General features: G+C 45.9%; 1 protein-coding gene across 1 annotated transcript; it reads right to left on the minus strand.

The window, feature by feature from the left end:
- Positions 1–3845: 3845 nt before the first annotated feature.
- On the minus strand, positions 3846–18307 carry LOC136577848 (glutamic acid-rich protein-like). Its single transcript, XM_066577771.1, has 5 exons — positions 17641–18307; positions 16756–17456; positions 16127–16297; positions 4547–4827; positions 3846–3888 (listed from the first exon to the last, which is right to left on the minus strand). Exons 1-5 carry the CDS (start codon positions 18305–18307, stop codon positions 3846–3848), a joined length of 1863 nt encoding a protein of 620 aa, XP_066433868.1.
- Positions 18308–18782: the final 475 nt, after the last annotated feature.

Raw genomic sequence — 18782 nt, forward strand, 5'->3', positions numbered from 1 at the left:
GCAAACCCGTATGCGAGATTAAAAGTAAATGACATATTATCTCAACCATTTAATATAACAAATGGCACACGCCAGGGCTGCCAATTATCCCCCACATTATTTATTCTCACACTAGAGATCCTTCTACAAGCGGTTAGACAAGACTCAGAAATACAAGGTCTAGAGATTGGAGGAGAATACATACAATCGGCAGCCTTTGCAGACGACATACTTTTCTTAATTTCAAACCCTCTGCAAGGCCTCCCCAGACTAAACAGATTACTAGACTTATATGGTGGTTTCTCTAATCTTAAAGTAAACAAAAACAAATCAGTTTTTCTGAACATTTCTCTACACCCACACAGAGCCACAGAGATTAAGAAAATATCCCCATATGTCTGGTCAGAACACCATATAGATTACCTGGGCATCAAAATTACAAATAACCTCACAAAACTATATGCCACCAATCTAGAGCCGTTACTAGAAGAGGTGGCCTCCCTTCTCTCCGCGTATAACCTACCCATCATATCCTGGTTTGGCAGAAAGAATCTCATAAAAACATATATTCTCCCCAAGATACTCTACAAATTACAGATGTTACCCATACATATACCAAAATCCTTTTTTAAGAAAATAAGTTCACTATTCTCGGGCTACTTCTGGAAGTACAAACGTCCCAGGCTAGCTTATACATTAATGTCCAGGAGCAGACAATTTGGTGGAGTAGGTCTTCCTAATATTCTAGAATATTCTAGAATACTACAAAGCTATTAATCTAAAAAGATGGCTAGAACTTCTGTATCCGCTAAATAGCCACAAATTAAGAAAATTAGTACAACTAAACCAAGGAAAGAACTTTCTCCAAGACATGTGGTTTCCCAACCCAAAAGTCTATCGCTCCAGAGGCTTTAATATTCTTACAAGAGGCATCTGCGAGACCTGGGACTCCCTCTCTCATACATTAGCACCACTACCATCTCCCAACGCACCCCTAAGCCTACTCCCGTCCAGCATTAAACACTTAAACCCAGGGACCCTGGATGATCTATGGAAAATACTTGAAAATATGTCATTTCATGACCTACAGGCTATAATACACAAAGATCCGCATACTATAATAAACACGCTCTTCCCACAAAGAAAAATACAAGATCTCCATATAGCTCACATTTCGGCCGTCATCTCAAACTTTAAAACCGAACACCCTTCAACAAGACCTATGACCGAATTTGAAAAATTAAAGGGGTTGTCCCGCGCCGAAACGGGTTTTTTTTTTTTAACCCCCCCCCCCGTTCGGCGCGAGACAACCCCGATGCAGGGGTTAAAAAAACAAACCGGAGAGTGCTTACCTGAATCCCGGCGGTCCGGCGTATTCATACTCACCTGCTGAAGATGGCCGCCGGGGTCTGCTCCCTCCGTGGACCGCAGCTCTTCTGTGCGGTCCATTGCCGATTCCAGCCTCCTGATTGGCTGGAATCGGCACGTGACGGGGTGGAGCTACACGGAGCCGGCATCCAGCACGAGCGGCCCCATTGAAGACAGGAGAAGACCCGGACTGCGCAAGCGCGGCTAATTTGGCCATCGGAGGCCGAAAATTAGTCGGCACCATGGAGACGAGGACGCTAGCAACGGAGCAGGTAAGTATAAAACTTCTTATAACTTCTGTATGGCTCATAATTAATGCACAATGTACATTACAAAGTGCATTAATATGGCCATACAGAAGTGTATAGACCCACTTGCTGCCGCGGGACAACCCCTTTAATGAATAACAAAAGCAAAGAAGCTAGGAAAATATCACAGCTAATGAAAAAATTTATATCGCAAAATGTCTTAACTAGACCGACATACATCTCATCCTGGGAAAAAGAACTAAGCTTAAAAATAACAGATGGGGAACTTAAGACAATATTTAAATCTTCTTATGGGGTCTCGCCATGTGTCAGTCTCCAAGAGAATCATTATAAACTACTCTCAAGGTGGTATAAAACCCCGGAGTGGCTATTTCTATATAAACTGGCGGAGTCAGATAGATGCTGGAGATGTCAGGAACAAATGGGATCATATTTACACATTTGGTGGGACTGCAGGAAGATTAAGTCCTTTTGGTTGGACATTGAGAGAGAAATAACAACAATATTCAAAAAAGTAATCCAGCTCGGCCCAGATGTGGTCATACTAAGCAGGCCAAATAAGACATTCAATCCTTTAAAAGATAAATTAATATCTTTCATGATAGCAGCGGCAAAAGCTTTAATCCCCCTGCATTGGGGAAGCACAGATCCCCCATCTATAAAGTCATGGAAAGAGAAATTGAACCAAATTCATCAGTTTGAAGAAATCCCTAGCTGGACAAATTTAACATATACCCAGTTTCTTGAAACTTGGTCTCCCTGGATAGAATATAACAGGAGTACTACTCCAGATACCTAAATATACAGCAAAAGGATCCTATAATACATAAGCCCCCCATATAATACAATACAACGCAACAGGCTACAGCACATTATGACTACCTGCAACCCCTGGTAAAAGTGACGAGAGGAAACAAACACATACTGAGGAGGGAAGTGAGAATGAAAGTGACGAGAACACATATGTATCACCCTATCAAAATATGAAACACAGATCACAGCACTAACACAAGTAAACTCTTGGACGGAATCATATTCTAATCCCCATAGGCCCCCTTCCTTACCCTTCCTTACCCCCCCCTCCCCAAATCAGTTCCCTCCCCCCCCCCCTGTCTTTTATACCTTCTCTTCTTAATATTATTTCGAATTTAATAACCAAGCATTTGGTCCTCTGCTGATTTGATGATAATTTTCATGGTTATGGCCTCCTCGCCCGCTGCTCCCCTCTGTAGTACTTAAGATGACTGAAGCGGGGACGGGGGCTCTGGTCAATTCCCCCGGTTGGCTCGGTGCCCTCCTCTCACGGATCGCCTACATAGAGAAATAAGGTGCATATCCTAAAATTGAGAAGAGGTGGTGCGGGGGGGGGGGGGGGGGGCGCGGGGGTGGAGGCAATCAGAATGGGGGGTGGCGGCTGCGCAACAAGGGATAACTCCCTCAATACAATTGTCGGTACTGGCAATACAATGGTTGGTACTGGTTTTACACTGGCGTTGTCCCCTCCCTCCCGTTTTACTCGTTTACGGTTTATGATGTTGACAATACCATGGTCGGTGGGGATCTGGATCAGGCTCCTATAGCTAAATAATAAAGCCTTAAAGCATACCATAAAGAGCTTGTGGAGTGGTTGGGATCTACCAACAACCAAAAATGTATAATGCTTATAGGCAGAGGATCTTCTAAGTTTTAAGTATAATTACAACTGTTTGTACAAAAAAAACAACTTTTCAATAAAAAGTGAATTAACAAAAAAAAAAAAGTGGAAATACCTAAAAAATATATAATTTTGGTATTGTCCTAATCGTACCAACCTGCAGGAAAAAAAATTGGGATGTAGTTTATGCTGTGTGATTAATGCTGTAAAAAATAGCAGAATGTACTGTATGTGTTTTTTCTCCCTGCCCTCCACAAACAGTAATAGACGTTCTACAATACATTATATGTACCTGAAATGGTCAAAATAAAAGCTACAGCTCAACATGCAAAAGCAAGCCCTGATGTGGACATGGTGATGGAAAAATATAAAAGTTATGGGTTTTTGGAAATGAAAATCCCCAAAAATTGTTGTATCTTTAGGACCAAAATAGGCCGCGTCACCAAGGGGTTAAACAGGTTCCCCTCTTAACAAAAAAATGCACATCCTATAGAAATGTTATAAGATAACACAGGTGGGAATCTATGATCCGGAATCCCCTTCCTTGTCCAGGATGGAGCGGCTGTGACTGTTGGTCAGAACTCAAAGTTCTCATCAAGCATTTCTGAACATACAGATCTAGGAATCCAAGAACCGAAACTAAATAACTACATTCAGAAGTATCACTCTGATGTGTGCGAAGGGGTCCCTGCTCTCTGGGCATTAGTGGGGGTCGCACTACTTAGACCCTCAGTGATGTTACGTTTTAAGACATCTCAAAGCAGAATGTTTTAAAGAAGGAACACCATGTATTTCCAGGCTGTACATGGCAGCGCTACTAAATCACTGACAGCAGCAGGAAGCTGCGATGTACCGCCGTTACATGAACAGGCTCGGCAATATGGAAACTGATTGTTGGTGCTACTGCAGCGCTGCTTCTCACGGGGTGCTGGAAGACCATAGGGTGCTAGTTATACATAGAAACAATGATAGTCTATTGAAAATGTTGCTGCTCTTCTTTCATTCGTCTGACTTTTCTTTTTTGCTTTAACTGCGTCTTCCTCTTCCCTAACTCCTTCTCCTCCCCCTTGTTCCTCTTGTCGTTTTGGTCTTTTTATTGTTTGTCTTGTTCCTCTTCCTTCTTCTCTTCTTTTTCCTCCTACCTTTTATTTTTCCTCCTCTTCCATTTTATACTTCCTCTTCATACTTCTCTGCTTTCTCCTCTTCCTCTTCCTCCTCTTTTCCCTCCTCTTCCTTCTGTACGTCCTCTTTCTCCTATTTTTCTTCCTCTTCCTACTTTTTTTGTTCCTCTACTACTTCTTCCTCCTCTTTTTCTTCCTCTTCCTTCTGTACATGCGCTTCCTCTTCTTTTTCCTCCTCTACCTTCTGTACATCCTCTTCCTCCTCTTTTTCTTCCTCTTCCTTCTCTACATCCTCTTCCTCCTCTTTTTCTTCCTCTTCCTTCTCTATGTCCTCTTCCTCATTTTTTTTTTGTTCCTCTACTTCTTTTTCCTCCTCTTTTTCTTCCTCCTTTTCCTCCTCTTTTTCTTCCTCCTCTTCCTTCTCCTCTTTTTTCACCTACTTTTCCTACTCTACTTCCTCTTCCTCCTCCTATTTTCCCTCATCCTCTTCTTGTCTTTCTTCTGTTTGCTGTGTATATCTTCACCCTATTTGAAAACTAAGGGGAGGGGGGGGGGGGTTGGTGTTTTGTACACCAATCTCAGGGTATCTTTTATTTAGATAGTCACGCAGAAAGTTGCTGGAGCTTCTGAACTAGAGTCGTTTGTTTGCTTTTTCACAGAGCGCTTATTGTTAATTAGTTGTTTGCTGAGATAGTGTTCATAGAGGGGATGTCCGTGTGCGTACGAACAAGTGTGATGTTACATCAGATAACTTTTAATCAACCAACAAATGTTTTTTAGCTAATTATCGCTTGGCACCCTGTCGGCAGCCATGTTTACACTAAACCACAGTCATTTAGCTTCTCTCTTTCCAGTTATTACTCAGCTGATTGTCGCCTCATGTAAAGCTACCTTTAATCTGTAGTATTCGTCTAGTAAGATTTGCCAAATTTATTTAATTGGTGTATTCCTCTCAATAAATTTAGTTCATGTGCTAGAAATGAAATATATACTAGATATGAGCTGGCCTTGGGTAGCTTTACCATAAGCGGGCTCATATCTTGTATATATATTAGCACCCAAAAGCCACCCCACGGACCGCTGCTTACACCGGAGTGAAAGCCATTCAAGTCAATGAAGCGACTGACAAGTGAGAGATTTTTTTTTCCGTGTCTTGTCAGCAGCCGCATGTATACGGGACAACTATCGAATCACTGATTCTAGGGCGGATTCGGGTAATAATCGCCCGTGTACAGGTACCTTAAGATTTGCACTGGCATACATTATAGTAAATTTGTTGGTCCTTTCTGATAAGTCTTGTCTCAGTTTTTGAAAGCGCTGAGTGCGGAAAAAAATTAAAGTCACAACCTTTCGCACAATAAAAGGCGTCTGCCAAGATTTGCAACTTTTTTACACCAGAAAACTGGTTCGAATTGTATATTAACCCCTTCCCTTCCCAGGCAAACGATCACTGAAAACAGCCATATACTTGCAGATACCAAACTGGCTGCCTGCATGCTGAGGGGGTGCACATGTCTGCCCTCCTGTAACTGTAAGTATATGGCCGTTTTTAGTGATAGTACTTTATTTATATGAGTGTAGGGACTCACAATAAACAAGGAGCCTTGACGTTGGCTTGTCGGCTTTTAAACGTCACCCCATCTATATTAGGAGGTTGTGTGAGTGGCTGTCTCATCGGTGTCCCTCACAGGTGTAATTTGCTTCTTCATTTGGCAGTTTTGCTGCCTGCATGCTGAGGGGGTGCACATGTTTGCCCTCATGTATCAGTAAGCATATGGCCGTTTTCAGTGATCGTTTGTCTGTTTGTATCCTTCCCATCCCAGAGTGTATGCCTCGGCTGGGAAGCAGTTGCTGCCAATGGATGTACATTTATGTCCTATGGATGGTGCGGGCGCAGAAGCTGACAGCTGGCCTCGCACTGCAACACCGGTGGATCGGTAAAAACACTGATCTCCAAGGTTAACCCATTAGGTTAACCCCATGCTCAGTGATTGTGGCATGTACAGGGTTCACAGAAGGAGGGCAATACCTCTGTGAAGTCACTGGTCCTTTCTGATGGTTTTCCATCGCAACTAGACAGCAGACAATGGCGTTCTGGTCTGCCATGGCCTGTATCGCTATGATTAGCAATAATGCATTGAAGTGCAGAAATACTGCAGTGTATTATCATAGTAGCATCACAGGTTCAATTCCCCTACAAGACAATAAAACATGTTAAAAATAAATAAATAAAAATGTTAAAAAACAACAAAAAACACGTTTTTATATACTTTCCCTACTTTGTTTAAAATAATAAGAGACCCACATATTTGATATCATTGCATCCATAACAACTTGTCCAATTAACTGGACATACTTTTTATCCTGAATAGCTTTTTTTGCTCATTTCATCTACCCCCCGCCCCAAAAAAAAAAACACAGTAAAACTGATCAAAAAAGACATATGTACCCCAAAATTGTACCAATGAAACATACAGCTTGCTATGCAAAAAACAAGCCCTGTCCGTGGAAGAGTTAAAGAATTATGGCACTTTGAATGCAGCAATTCCAAAATAAAAATATTTTTTAAAAAGTTAGTATTTTTGTGCAAAAGTGGAAAAACTAAATAAATATATATAATTTTGGTATTGTAATTGTTCCAACCCGGAAAAAAATGTTCTATGGACCCCAAAATAGACACTATTAAAAACTACAGCTCGCCATGTAAAAAAAGAAAGCTCTCATACGGCCGTGTCAATGGAAAAATTAAAAAGTTATGGCTTTTCAAAAGTAGAGATGGAAATTCCAACAAATTCGAGCGTCTTTAGGACCAAAATCAGCCATGTCACTAAGGGGTTCAATTTTCCTTTTCACAAATGCATGCTCAGATTGGATCTACTCACAAGTTGCTATTTTCGAGGGGTTTCCCACACCAGACATTTGTGGCACACCCACATATATCTTCTTGCCTGACTGTGTCTGCAGTCCCAGAAGACACTAAGGCCTTAGTCACACGGGCGTAAATACGCGCGTATATACACGCGTAAAAACGCACCTACTAAAGATAGAACATATTGGTGGCAATGGACATGGTCACGCGTTTTTTATACGCGCATATTTACGCCCGTGTGACTAAGGCCTAAAAGAGCATTAGATGTTCGTGGCCGGCTATCCATTTGGTCTGCTCCTATATGTGACCAAAGCCCACTGCATTGGAAGAAGGATGAAGGGTCCCTTTTATAACCATGTGGAGGTCCCACAGGGTGAGGCTGTCCTACAAGGATGTCATAAAGTTCTTCAATGGAACAAACCATTCAATGCTAGAAGAATACATTTCATATGAAGCCTAAACTCCCGAGATAAAACCACAGAGATGTAAGAAACTTCAAGTTCATTTTAGTTTTCAGTTTGTTCCCAGCTCTTCATTTAAGCTCTTTCATAGCCTCTTGATATCTAAGAATCAGAGCAATATGTTCCCAGCAATTTAATATATGATTGACTCCTAGTTCTGATCAATAAGATAGACAACACACTTATCCATTATTGCTGTGTTTCTCATCTTCAGTCCTCAAGAAAAGTCAAGAGGTCATGTTGTGTGCAGTCGCTCCTCAGGGCCCACGCACACAGCTGGACTACAAATATATGTTTTATACATCCGCAAGACAAAGACGTATAGCCGCTATGGGTAAACTTTACTCCTGTGTACCCCCGATTTTATATGGAGGCACACAGAGGTTTTTTCTTTTCTACGGATTTAGATGGAATGCAGGATTTAAGAAATGGTGGCATACACCATCAAATGCGATATTATGGAGGAGTTCAACCCTAGAGCAATGCATCAGTACCTTGTGGAGATATCTTATGGCAGCAGAGTACCCAAGGGTCCTTAAAGGAGTATTACCATCTAATAAAGTGATAAAAGATATTATCAGGATTGGCTGCACCACACACTTGTTTGGCTTAGAGCCAAATCCAGAGGTGACACCTGAGGAATCTTAGGCTCCAACCAGCATCTCTCCCCACTAAGCCATCCAGACCTCTGGACAAGTTCCCCTGTATACCTTGACCTTGTTTCCAGATCCTATTATCCAGCCCCTATTTTAGCTCTGCCTGTTCCTGATTAGGACTTGCTATAAAAGACCGGCCCTGACACTCCTTCCTTGCATGATTATTGTGCTCAAGCCTTGATCAAGCTTACTTCTGCCTGCTCCTCTGCCATTCAACTGAGATCTCCCATTGCTGACCCCAGGCTTCCTTTCTGAATATGCTACCCACCTCCTCCATCTGTACGGCAAACTGAGTTGCTGACTCCTGGCTCTTCCCTGACTACTCTCCAGGCCTGGGGACTACTACACCTGAGGCTCTACCCTAGTGCCTGAAACTGCTACATTACCCTTTAATCCTACCAGTTGGGATGTGGAGTTGGCTGCAGGGTCCCCAAGCCATTAGTCTAGAAGTGGTCCTAGTAATGTAGTAGCTGACACTACAATAGACCAAGACGTGGTACCTGATGCTGAGAGCAGGAGCGTAGTCATGGAAGCACAACTTCAGAATGAGGACCATGCAGGAGGTTGGGACACACAGAATGAGTCCAACATAGTTCAACAAGCCAGGGGTCAGGAAAAGCAGCAAAAAGAAGCATGGTCAGTATATAAAGCTGAGGTCAGGAATTGAGAATACAGTGAAGAGGAATAGCCACAGTTAGAAATTAGAAAATCAGAACAAACTTGAATAGCACCTTAAGCTAGACTGAAAGACCATAATTCTCAGGCACCTTCCATAGAGGGAGAGTGTCTTCTATAGCCAGGGGCACCACATGAATGGCAGGTGCATAGTGCCTCATTTAGAGCACAGGTAGGTGTGCCCACTTCACCATCTTTCTTTTCTGCTTTCACTAACAAAAGCAGACAGGTGAGGGGTCAGCTGCACGGGACCCCTGCCAATTAACTATTCGCCAGGCCACTGTGACAGTGTATGGAGTTGAAAGCACATAGTTCTCTATGCACTGCAGTGGTGGGTCATGGTATTGAAAAGTTTGGTTTGGTTGGTTTGCTGAATTTCAGTCCAAATTAGCTTGAACTGAACTGGAAATTCACCAATACCACTAAAACTAGTGTGTTGCACCAATATAGCACAGTGTTTGTTTCTTACTAATAATCACCTTACATAGCGCATACCTTTTTGGAGAAGGAACAACGCAAGTGAAGGAAGAACATACAAGCTCCATGCAGAGGTTGTCCTTGGACAGATTTGAACCTAGGACCCCAATGCTAACCACTGAGCCACTTCGGACCACCATCTCTTCTTTATCTTGGTAGGTTTGGGTCTGTACCAAGCTTTTGGCAAGTTTGACCCGAAAAAAGGTTTTTGTTTCCATTTACTCAACACTACTGATCATTGTCAAGAAATTCATCCACTTCAATTCTATGTTTTTATCCAATAAGAGATGACAAGGCCCGGGGCGCTGATACTTACGGTACTGCTCTCTTCCATGACTGCGGCACAGCTGGATGTCCTGTAGACGATAATATTTTATTATAGTGAATAAAAGGTAAAAGTTTCACCTATGAAGACAGACGAGCCGTCCTTCCTCCAAATCAATACATTTACTGGTAACTTCTGTCAGATCAATTCCTAGATTTCTTCTGATAAACAGAACAGTTCTCATCATTTCCTAAAAAAGAAATTTTTACTGTTACGGAAACTGCATTACTTTCTCTACTAGTTACAATCATTTGATGTCAGAAGATATAAGAAAGACATCGAGTCTTCAGGGTAGATAAATGCATGCGATTTCCATACTGGTATATATAAATTACCTTCCATACGTTTGCACAGATATACATGTTTTAGATAATGTGAGTGAAGAATAAAGCTGTCATGTGTTGTAAACACTTTTCACATTGAAACAAGACAATACATTTGTACATAATGTTACCATTGAAACATATATTCCACATAAGCAGTTGAACCACTTTGTAAATGCATTTTTTTACTTGTATGAATCCTGAGTTGTGTCTTGTAGTATTCTCCAGTAATCTTAAGTAATGATTGTGCCCAGTGACTCCACCACAAGAATGCAGCTCACGACCATATTCTGCTGGTGGAGTCGCTGTGTACATTACTTATCCTGTACTGCTCCTGAGTTACATCCTGTATTATACTCCAGAGCTGCACTCACTATTCTGCTGGTGAAGTCGCTGTGTACATTACTTATCCTGTACTGATCCTGAGTTACATCCTGTATTATTCTCCAGAGCTGCACTCACTATTCTGCTGGTGGAGTCACTGTGTACACACATTACTTATCCTGTACTGATCCTGAGTTACATCCTGTATTATACTCCAGAGCTGCACTCACTATTCTGCTGGTGGAGTCACTGTGTACATACATAATTTATCCTGTACTGATCCTGAGTTACATCCGGTATTATAAACCAAAGCTGCACTCACTATTGTGCTGGCAGAGTCACTGTGTACATACTTGATTTATCCTGTACTGATCCTGAGTTACATCCCATATTATACTCCAGAGCTGCACTCACTATTCTGCTGGTGAAGTCACTGTGTACATACTTACTTATCCTGTACTGCTCCTGAGTTATATCTTGTATTATACTGCAGAGCTGCACTCACTATTCTGCTGGTGGCATCACTGTGTACATACATTACTTATCCTGTACTGACCCTGACTTACATCTTGTATTATACTCCAGAGCTGCACTCACTATTCTGCTGCTGGAGTCACTGTGTACATACATTACTCATCCTGTACTGCTCCTGAGTTACATCCTGTATTATACTCCAGAGCTGCACTCACTATTCTGCTGGTGGAGTCACTGTGTACATACATTACTTATCCTGTACTGCTCCTGAGTTACATCCTGTATTATACCCCAGAGCTGCACTCACTATTCTGCTGGTGGAGTCACTGTGTACATACATTACTTATCCTGTACTGCTCCTGAGTTACATCCTGTATTATACCCCAGAGCTGCACTCACTATTCTGCTGGTGGAGTCACTGTGTACATACATTACTTATCCCGTACTGCTCCTGAGTTACATCCTGTATTATACTCCAGAGCTGCACTCACTATTCTGCTGGTGGAGTCACTGTGTACATACATTACTTATCCTGTACTGATCCTGAGTTACACCCTGTATTATGCCCCAGAGCTGCACTCACTATTCTGCTGGTGGAGTCACTGTGTACATACATTACTTATCCTGTACTGATCCTGAGTTACATCCTGTAGATCTTTTATTATAAAAGTAAAAACACAACAAAGACAAACTGTAACAATAAGAATAACCATATAAAGCAATATAAGGCCCTTCCCCCACAGTCCGTGATCCATAAACAAAGTAAATGTCCATATCCGGGCTTCATCCCCGCCGTACACACCCACACACATACACACTCAGCATATAACACAATATACAACTATATACCTAAAGTATAAAACTAAGGAAACTATAACTACATAAAACCCTGTAAACTATAACTCCAGGTCCAGCCGTGCCGCACTGTACCCACACAACACAAATGTAAGCAATAACAAACAGCATAAATAACTGAAATAGCAACATAAATAAGCAAATTCAAACAGAGAGACCGAGCCAAACTGGCATAAAAACTAACTAAAAATATGTTGTTTTTCTTTTGGGGGGGGGGGGGGGGGTCCCCAGTGCAGCTTGGGGGCCAAGCCTGCTCCACCAGTCCGTGCCCAGAGTTCAGTTCAGGACATGCCAAGCCACACCAGGGTTTTTTTTTTAAATGCCACACTGTGCCCGCCACGGCCTGGGGGCCATGCCCACTCCACCAGTCCGTGCCCAGAGTTCAATGTTCGGGACGTGCCAGGCTACGGCTCAAGGCATGAATCCCACTCCCCACAACTTCCCACCCAACCTACCAACCACCCAAAATGTGAATATATACAATATATACAAAACCATAATACACTCCAACCAACATACATACATAATATATACTATATACATAACCCGAAAGCCTAAGGTCGGCTCTCCTGCAGCCCTACTTCATTACATTTTGCCCAAATCAAAACAAAAAGCTTCATGGTGCACTCACAGCCCCCCACCGGGATTGGAGGTGATAAGCCGGACACAGACATCACAATGTTCTATCCCTTGAATTAAAAAAAAAAGGTCTCCCTATTCTCTCCCTAATTTGCCCTAGACTGTCCTTAATCTGCCCCTCAGTCTGACCCTTCATGGAATACTGTCCCTGCCCTATCCCTCCTCTCTCCCTATCCTGTCCCTCCTCTCTCCCTACTCTGCCCCTAGAAGATTAAGAAAAGACTGTCCCTAACGAAATACAAGCCCTCTCCATAGGGGAGAAGCCTTAGATGTGCCCAGCCTCTCATACTCCAAGAAACGCACCTTCACCAGGTTACCCAGGATGTTCCTACATACCGTATCCACGGGGAGGACTTTCAGTTCCGTCGAGATTAGGCACCGTGCACTCCAGATATGGAACCTGACCACTAGGCTAACTAGAAATAAAGTGCAGTGGTCCCTGCCACCAAGACTTCTGAAGGCTCCATAAGCCCACTCCGCATAGGAGAGGTGTGCCAGCTGACGCCAGCCTATGGAGACCCCTACCCGTTGGTATACCTCTGTATTAAAAGGGCACTGAAGCAGGAAATGCTCCATGCTTTCCAGCACGCCGCTGCACTCCTGACGGGGGCAACCCCTGTCAATCAGAGGCCTCCTCTTCAAGTTACCCCTTACATACAGTCTCCCGGGAAAGCAGTGCCAAGCCAAGTCCCAAAACTTCAAGGGGACCCGGGTTGAATTCAGTAAACGTAACCCTCCCTCCAGGTCCCGACTTGGGCAGTCCTTGAGCGCCAGGGGCTTCTGGAAATGGGTCAACAGGACTCTTTCGTCGAGGAGCCTCCTCGTCAGAGTCCTGATCTCCCACATCCCCAGACCCCACCGGCGTATCACCTTCAGAACCAAGGTAGCGTAAGCCGGGAGATATCCGTGCTGCGTGCAAAGGTCCTTCACTCGCCCTCCTGTCTCCCATTCCTGGAAGGAAGGCCGAAACCATCCCCAGCAGGAGTAGACCCACAGAGGAACCCTCTCTTGCCAGAGGTTACCTATGTTGATCTTAAAAAAAGGTGTCTACAAGAAACACCACGGGGTTGATCATAGATAACCCCCCTAGTCTCCTTGTGCGGTATGTAACATCTCTCCTGATCAGGTTCAACCTATTCCCCCACAACATTAAGAAGAACAGGTTGTAGACCCGGGTCCAGAGAGGCTCTGGCAAAATGCATACGCTGCCCAGGTAGATGAATAAAGGGAGCAGGTATGTTTTGATCAGGCTAACTCTTTCCCGAAGGGTTAAAGACCAATCCTTCCACTGATTAACCTTGTGAGTGGCATCGTCCAGCCTGTCTACCCAATTTTGCATGGGGTAATCCCCCTGGCCAAATTTGATGCCAAGAACTTTTGCTGAAGTCTGGGGCACCGGAAGAGTGTCCGGGAAATCAAACACAGGATCCCCCCTTCCTAACCAGAGACGTTCGCACTTATCCCAGTTGACCCTGGACGCAGATGCCTCTGAGTAGCCATCCATCTCCGACACCACAAACTCCACCTCCTCCCTTGAGGATACGAAAAGCGTGACATCATCGGTGTATGCCACTGCCCTCAGGGTAGCCTCGGCACTGTCCGGTCCATCCCGAAGGAAGGGATCTATCGCAAACACATACAACAGGGGACTTAGAGGACAGCCCTTACGGACAACGGACCCCACCTCAAAAGGGCGGCCAAGCCAACCATTCACAAGCAGGAAAGTCTTAGCCCCTGCATACAATGTTCGCAGCCAATCAACAAACCCCACTGGCAGGCCGTATCTCAGAAGGACTGACCAGAGGTACTTGTGGTTAACCCGATCAAACGCTTTGGCCTGATCCAAAGACAGCAAGTACCCCTCCCAGTGACCAGCCCTACCCTGCTCCACTGCCTCCCGGACACCGAGAACAGCGCTAAAGGTGCTACGGCCTGGAACAGAGCAATGCTGGGCCCCCAAGAGGAGCTAGGGTGCAAACTTGACCAACTGTTTAAACAGTCCTTTTGCCAGAACCTTCCTGTCCGTATTGAGAAGCGCTATGGGACAGAAGGATCAAAGCGGACCTCCTTATTGACTTTGGCAGAGTGCCCGAGGAAAGACACTCATTAAATACCTCCGTCAAGAGGAGACTCAAGAGATCCTTGAAGGTCTTATAATACTCGAATGTTAGGCCATCCGGTCCTGGCGATTTTTTGAGCCGGAGCCCATCAATCGCCAGTTTAACTTCCTCTATCCTGATCTCTCCTGTCAAACCATCAAGAGAGGTGTCTACCCCCGGCTCAGGGACAGTTTCAGTCAGGAAAGCCGACATCACTTCCGAATCTAGATCCCTCTTTCCCAAGAGCTGCGAGTAGTAGGATCTGACGACCTCCAGAAATCCTGATCTGGATCGATTCAGGGATCCTGTAATATCGATCAGTCCAGTGACCACTTTACTATTCACTGACATCCTACAGTTTCTGTAAGAGTCGGGCGAGCGGTACTTCCCGAAATCCCTCTCAAAAACCAAGGATGTGTGTCTATCGCACTGGCACTTCTTGAGCAAAGATTTCACTCTGGAGATCTCCTCGTGGCTACCTCCAGTAGAAATGAGATGTTCGAGTTTCCTCCTCAGGCCGTTGAACAGGCGGTACCTGTCCAGGCATCTGAGGTTGGAGAGCTCTCGGAAGAACCTTGCCGCCCTCCTCTTGAACATCTCCCACCACTCTGACCTACTGCTACAGAGATCCAGTAATGGTACCTGGCTCTGCTATGCCTTCACGAGGTGGAGACTCAGCGCCCCCTGTTAACCCTTCCTTTGCCCTAGGAACCTTGCCCTCTGCTTCCCCCTCAGAAGAGGAGGAAGAGATGTCTCGGAGGGCTCGGAACCTATTGGAGAGTCCAACTGGAGGTGAGCAGGCTTTTCCTTCCAGTACTTGGTCCGGGGTGGGAGAAGATATTGAATCCCCCCTTCGTTTCCTCCTCGTGGCACCTAGCTTACACCGTTTCTCTAGCCACCTCGTGCCTTCCCCATCCACACTTTCACAGTGGAAGGAATCTGCAGAGTTGGTTTCCTCCCTCTGGATCTTCCTGTCCTCCTCATCTAAATCGCTCTCCCTCAAAGCCTCAGCCGCGAGATTTGCTTCTTGAACAGGGGCCACCATCGACCCACCTGCTGTGGGCACTCCTGTCAGCTCCCTGCTCCATCTGCGTTTCTCCTGACACCTCTGCTCCGCAGGCGTCTTTTGGTTCTTCCCTGGCTCCTGAGCTCCTCCACCACTGCTGGTCCCCTCACCCCCGGAGGCCACATCATGACACCCATCCGTAGGTGCTGAGACCGCATTGGCAAAGGAGCGCGGACAGCGACTAAATGGGTGACCGAGGTCACCACACAGGTTACACCTGATCTCCGCACAGGAGGCGGCTAGATGACCCAGACCCCCACACAGAGCGAACTTCAAGGTCTTACAAGCGGCGCTCAAGTGTGAGGGGTCGCCGCACCCGTGGCAGAGCTTCGGCTGCCTCTGGTAAAAGGCCAAGATACGATCCCTGCCGAGGAAGGCTGCAGATGGTATGTGATCCACTGAGTTTCCTGAACGCTTCAGCTTGACCATAAACGTCCAGGCCCCAGACCATATGCCGTGCTCATCCCTGTTCTTTTGGGGCATCTCCGTCACCTCTCCGTACTTACTGAGCCATGTCATGATGTCAAAGCAAGAAAGTGACTCGTTACGAGTCAAAATGGTCACTTTCTTGATATCGTTCTGGCGAGACACCACCTGGACGGCAAAGTCTCGCCAGCCGGGCTCGTTTTTCACCAGCTCGTAATTCCCCAAGATTTCCAGGCCCTTTGGGCGAACAAAACTGATGTCAAACTCAGATGTGCCATAGGGATGGATCAGGTCAAAGATGTCAACCGCCCTGAAGCCCATCTTCAGCAGAAGCTCCACTACCCTTGCCCTCGGGGGGCATGCATCATTGCCTCTCCAACGAAGACGGACCACATTCCTACAACCTGCATCCTGCCCAGGTGTCGGTAGGGACCATACGGTCTCCCCCCTTTGCTCTCGGAAGGCACCCAAGCCATGTCTCTTTTTCCAGAGAGATAGATCCACCTCTCTTCCTTCAACTGTGATTGTACTCTCCCCCTTCCGTAAAGCCTCCAGGAGATGCTGTTGCAAAACGCCCTCCCTAGAGCCGGAGACAAGGAGGACCCACTCCCTCCAGCGCCGACACTGGCATAACTCCTACCAGTTGTTGTCGCCGCTGGAGGGGCGACTGGAACCTGTAACCCCTCTTGCCTTACTGCATTACTATCCCTTGAACCTCCACCCAAACCAGTATCCACTTGTGTGGCATCACTGTTGCCAGATGTACCTGAGGTGCCCGAAGACACAGCAACACCAGAGGCACAACCAGCACCCCCAGCATCCTTTTCCCCATCACCAGCATTCTCTCTCACATTCACTCTTTTAGCTGGATCTGGACTTTGGGTCTTGGCCTTTCCAGAGGTAGATGGGAGCACCTCATCAGTTTTGTTTTTATTCTTTTTCTTGTTTTTCCCTTTTTTCTTTTTGGCCTCCGCATCACTGGAAGCCCGAGATCCTGCTTGGCCAGGAGCCCCCTCCGTATCACAGGCCCCGCTTGCAACATTGCTTGTGGCACCGCTGCCACTCTCCATGCCTGTGGCACCGCTGCCACTCTCTATTCCATCACCTTGGTTACCTCCAGCTGTTCTGGCCTTTTCTGCACCTTTCTTCCTGACCTCTCTGTCCCCATTACCACCTAACACAGGGACAGGGGGTCTAACCAGCTCGGCTCTTTTCTTCCCAACGCCCCGCTCCCGGCCCACCTCAGAGCCTGAGTTAGGGGGGTTCTTGGGGTCAGAGCCCTGATCCGACTTTTCAGCTGGATCAGTGCTCTCAGGGACCGACACAAAACCCAACCTCTCGTGCACCTTCTCTGGTTTCTTCTGTTGCCTTCTTTTATGAACTACTGAGTCCTTTTCTGGCAAATCATTGCCGAACATGAAGCCCCCCATAGCAGGAGGGTGGGGTCTTCTGCAACTGTAGCGCTCCTATTTTCCTTCTCCCCTCCACCTCAGACTCCTCTGATGTCGGTGGCAGTTCTACCTCCTCAAGAAGGAGACTTCTGAGACTTGTGGTACTGCTCTGGGTCAGTGATTGCTCACCAGAGCACACAGGCTGCTCCCCCAGACTCTCCTGCACATCCTCGTACTCCTCCTCATCCGAGCTCTCACCATCACCTGATGTATCAGTTTGCGCATGGCCACTGCGCCCTGCCGCCATTTTTGCAAACCAATCGTCATTAATCAGTTTCTCCTTAAAGGGGCCGCTCTCCTCCAAGATCTTCTCTCTGACTTTCTGCCACATATTAATACAGTCTCTGCAGTCTTTTATTGCCCTCCTGGCCACTGCTTTGTCCTCCTTGGGTGACTTCTGCTCCTTCATCATTTTAGCAGATTGCTGTTTTCCCTTCTGCAGGACAATCATCTTTCCTGCAGTCTGGTAATCCTGCATATATTTTGCCAACCTGGAGGCCATGTCTATTATAGATTCCTCCTCCCGTCTATCACTCCATTTAGACAGTTTTGTCGCTGTCTGTGGCTCACATTTTATCCTGCGGGCCTGACTGCGGCTCACAACCTCACCTGCTGCGACGTCCATCGTGGCCGCGCTGTCAACCCGGGCCGTGCCACTGCAGCCATGACCAGAACCCGCTCTCCTCACCGTGCTGCTTGTAGCTCCAAGCCTCCTCTTCGCTGCTGACATTGCTGGTTTCTCTGGCACCTGTAGCGAAGATGTTGCTGTCGCTGATGTCACTGATGCCGCCGCCATCACTGCCCTCCCTCCCTTTGACCGAGATCGCAGGGAGGAGGTGCGGGACTCCATAACAAGCACGCACCCAAGAGAGTATACTCTTCCTGGGATCCCAGCAAGATCTTCACCTGGGACTCCTGACCACACCCTGGTTCCTGCAGAGCTCTCCAAGACGCAACCTACTCCTGAGATGCACTCACTATTCTGCTGTTGGAGTCACTGTGTACATACATTACTTATCCTGTACTGCTCCTGAGTTACATCCTGTATTATACTCCAGAGCTGCACTCGCTATTCTGCTGGTGGAGTCACTGTGTACATACATTACTTATCCTGTACTGCTCCTGAGTTACATCCTGTATTATACTCCAGAGCTGCACTCACTATTCTGCTGGCGGAGTCACTGTGTACATACATTACTTGTCCTGTACTGATCCTGAGTTACATCCTGTATTATACTCCAGAGCTGCACTCACTATTCTGCTGGTGGAGT

Source organism: Eleutherodactylus coqui, chromosome 8, assembly GCF_035609145.1.
Source record: "Eleutherodactylus coqui strain aEleCoq1 chromosome 8, aEleCoq1.hap1, whole genome shotgun sequence".
Classification (NCBI taxonomy): domain Eukaryota; kingdom Metazoa; phylum Chordata; class Amphibia; order Anura; family Eleutherodactylidae; genus Eleutherodactylus; species Eleutherodactylus coqui.

Bases quoted from the DNA above. Each gene is read 5' to 3' on its own strand.
- LOC136577848 (XM_066577771.1), bottom strand. From the start codon at position 18,307: ATGGCGGCGGCATCAGTGACATCAGCGACAGCAACATCTTCGCTACAG. The intron at 16,298-16,755 runs GTAAGGCAAGAG...GTTCGCCCAAAG, and splicing joins GTTCAAGGGATAGTAATGCA to GGCCTGGAAATCTTGGGGAA. The intron at 4,828-16,126 runs GTGACGGAGATG...TAGGAAAAGTAG, and splicing joins GGCTCAGTAAGTACGGAGAG to GTGAAAAAAGAGGAGAAGGA.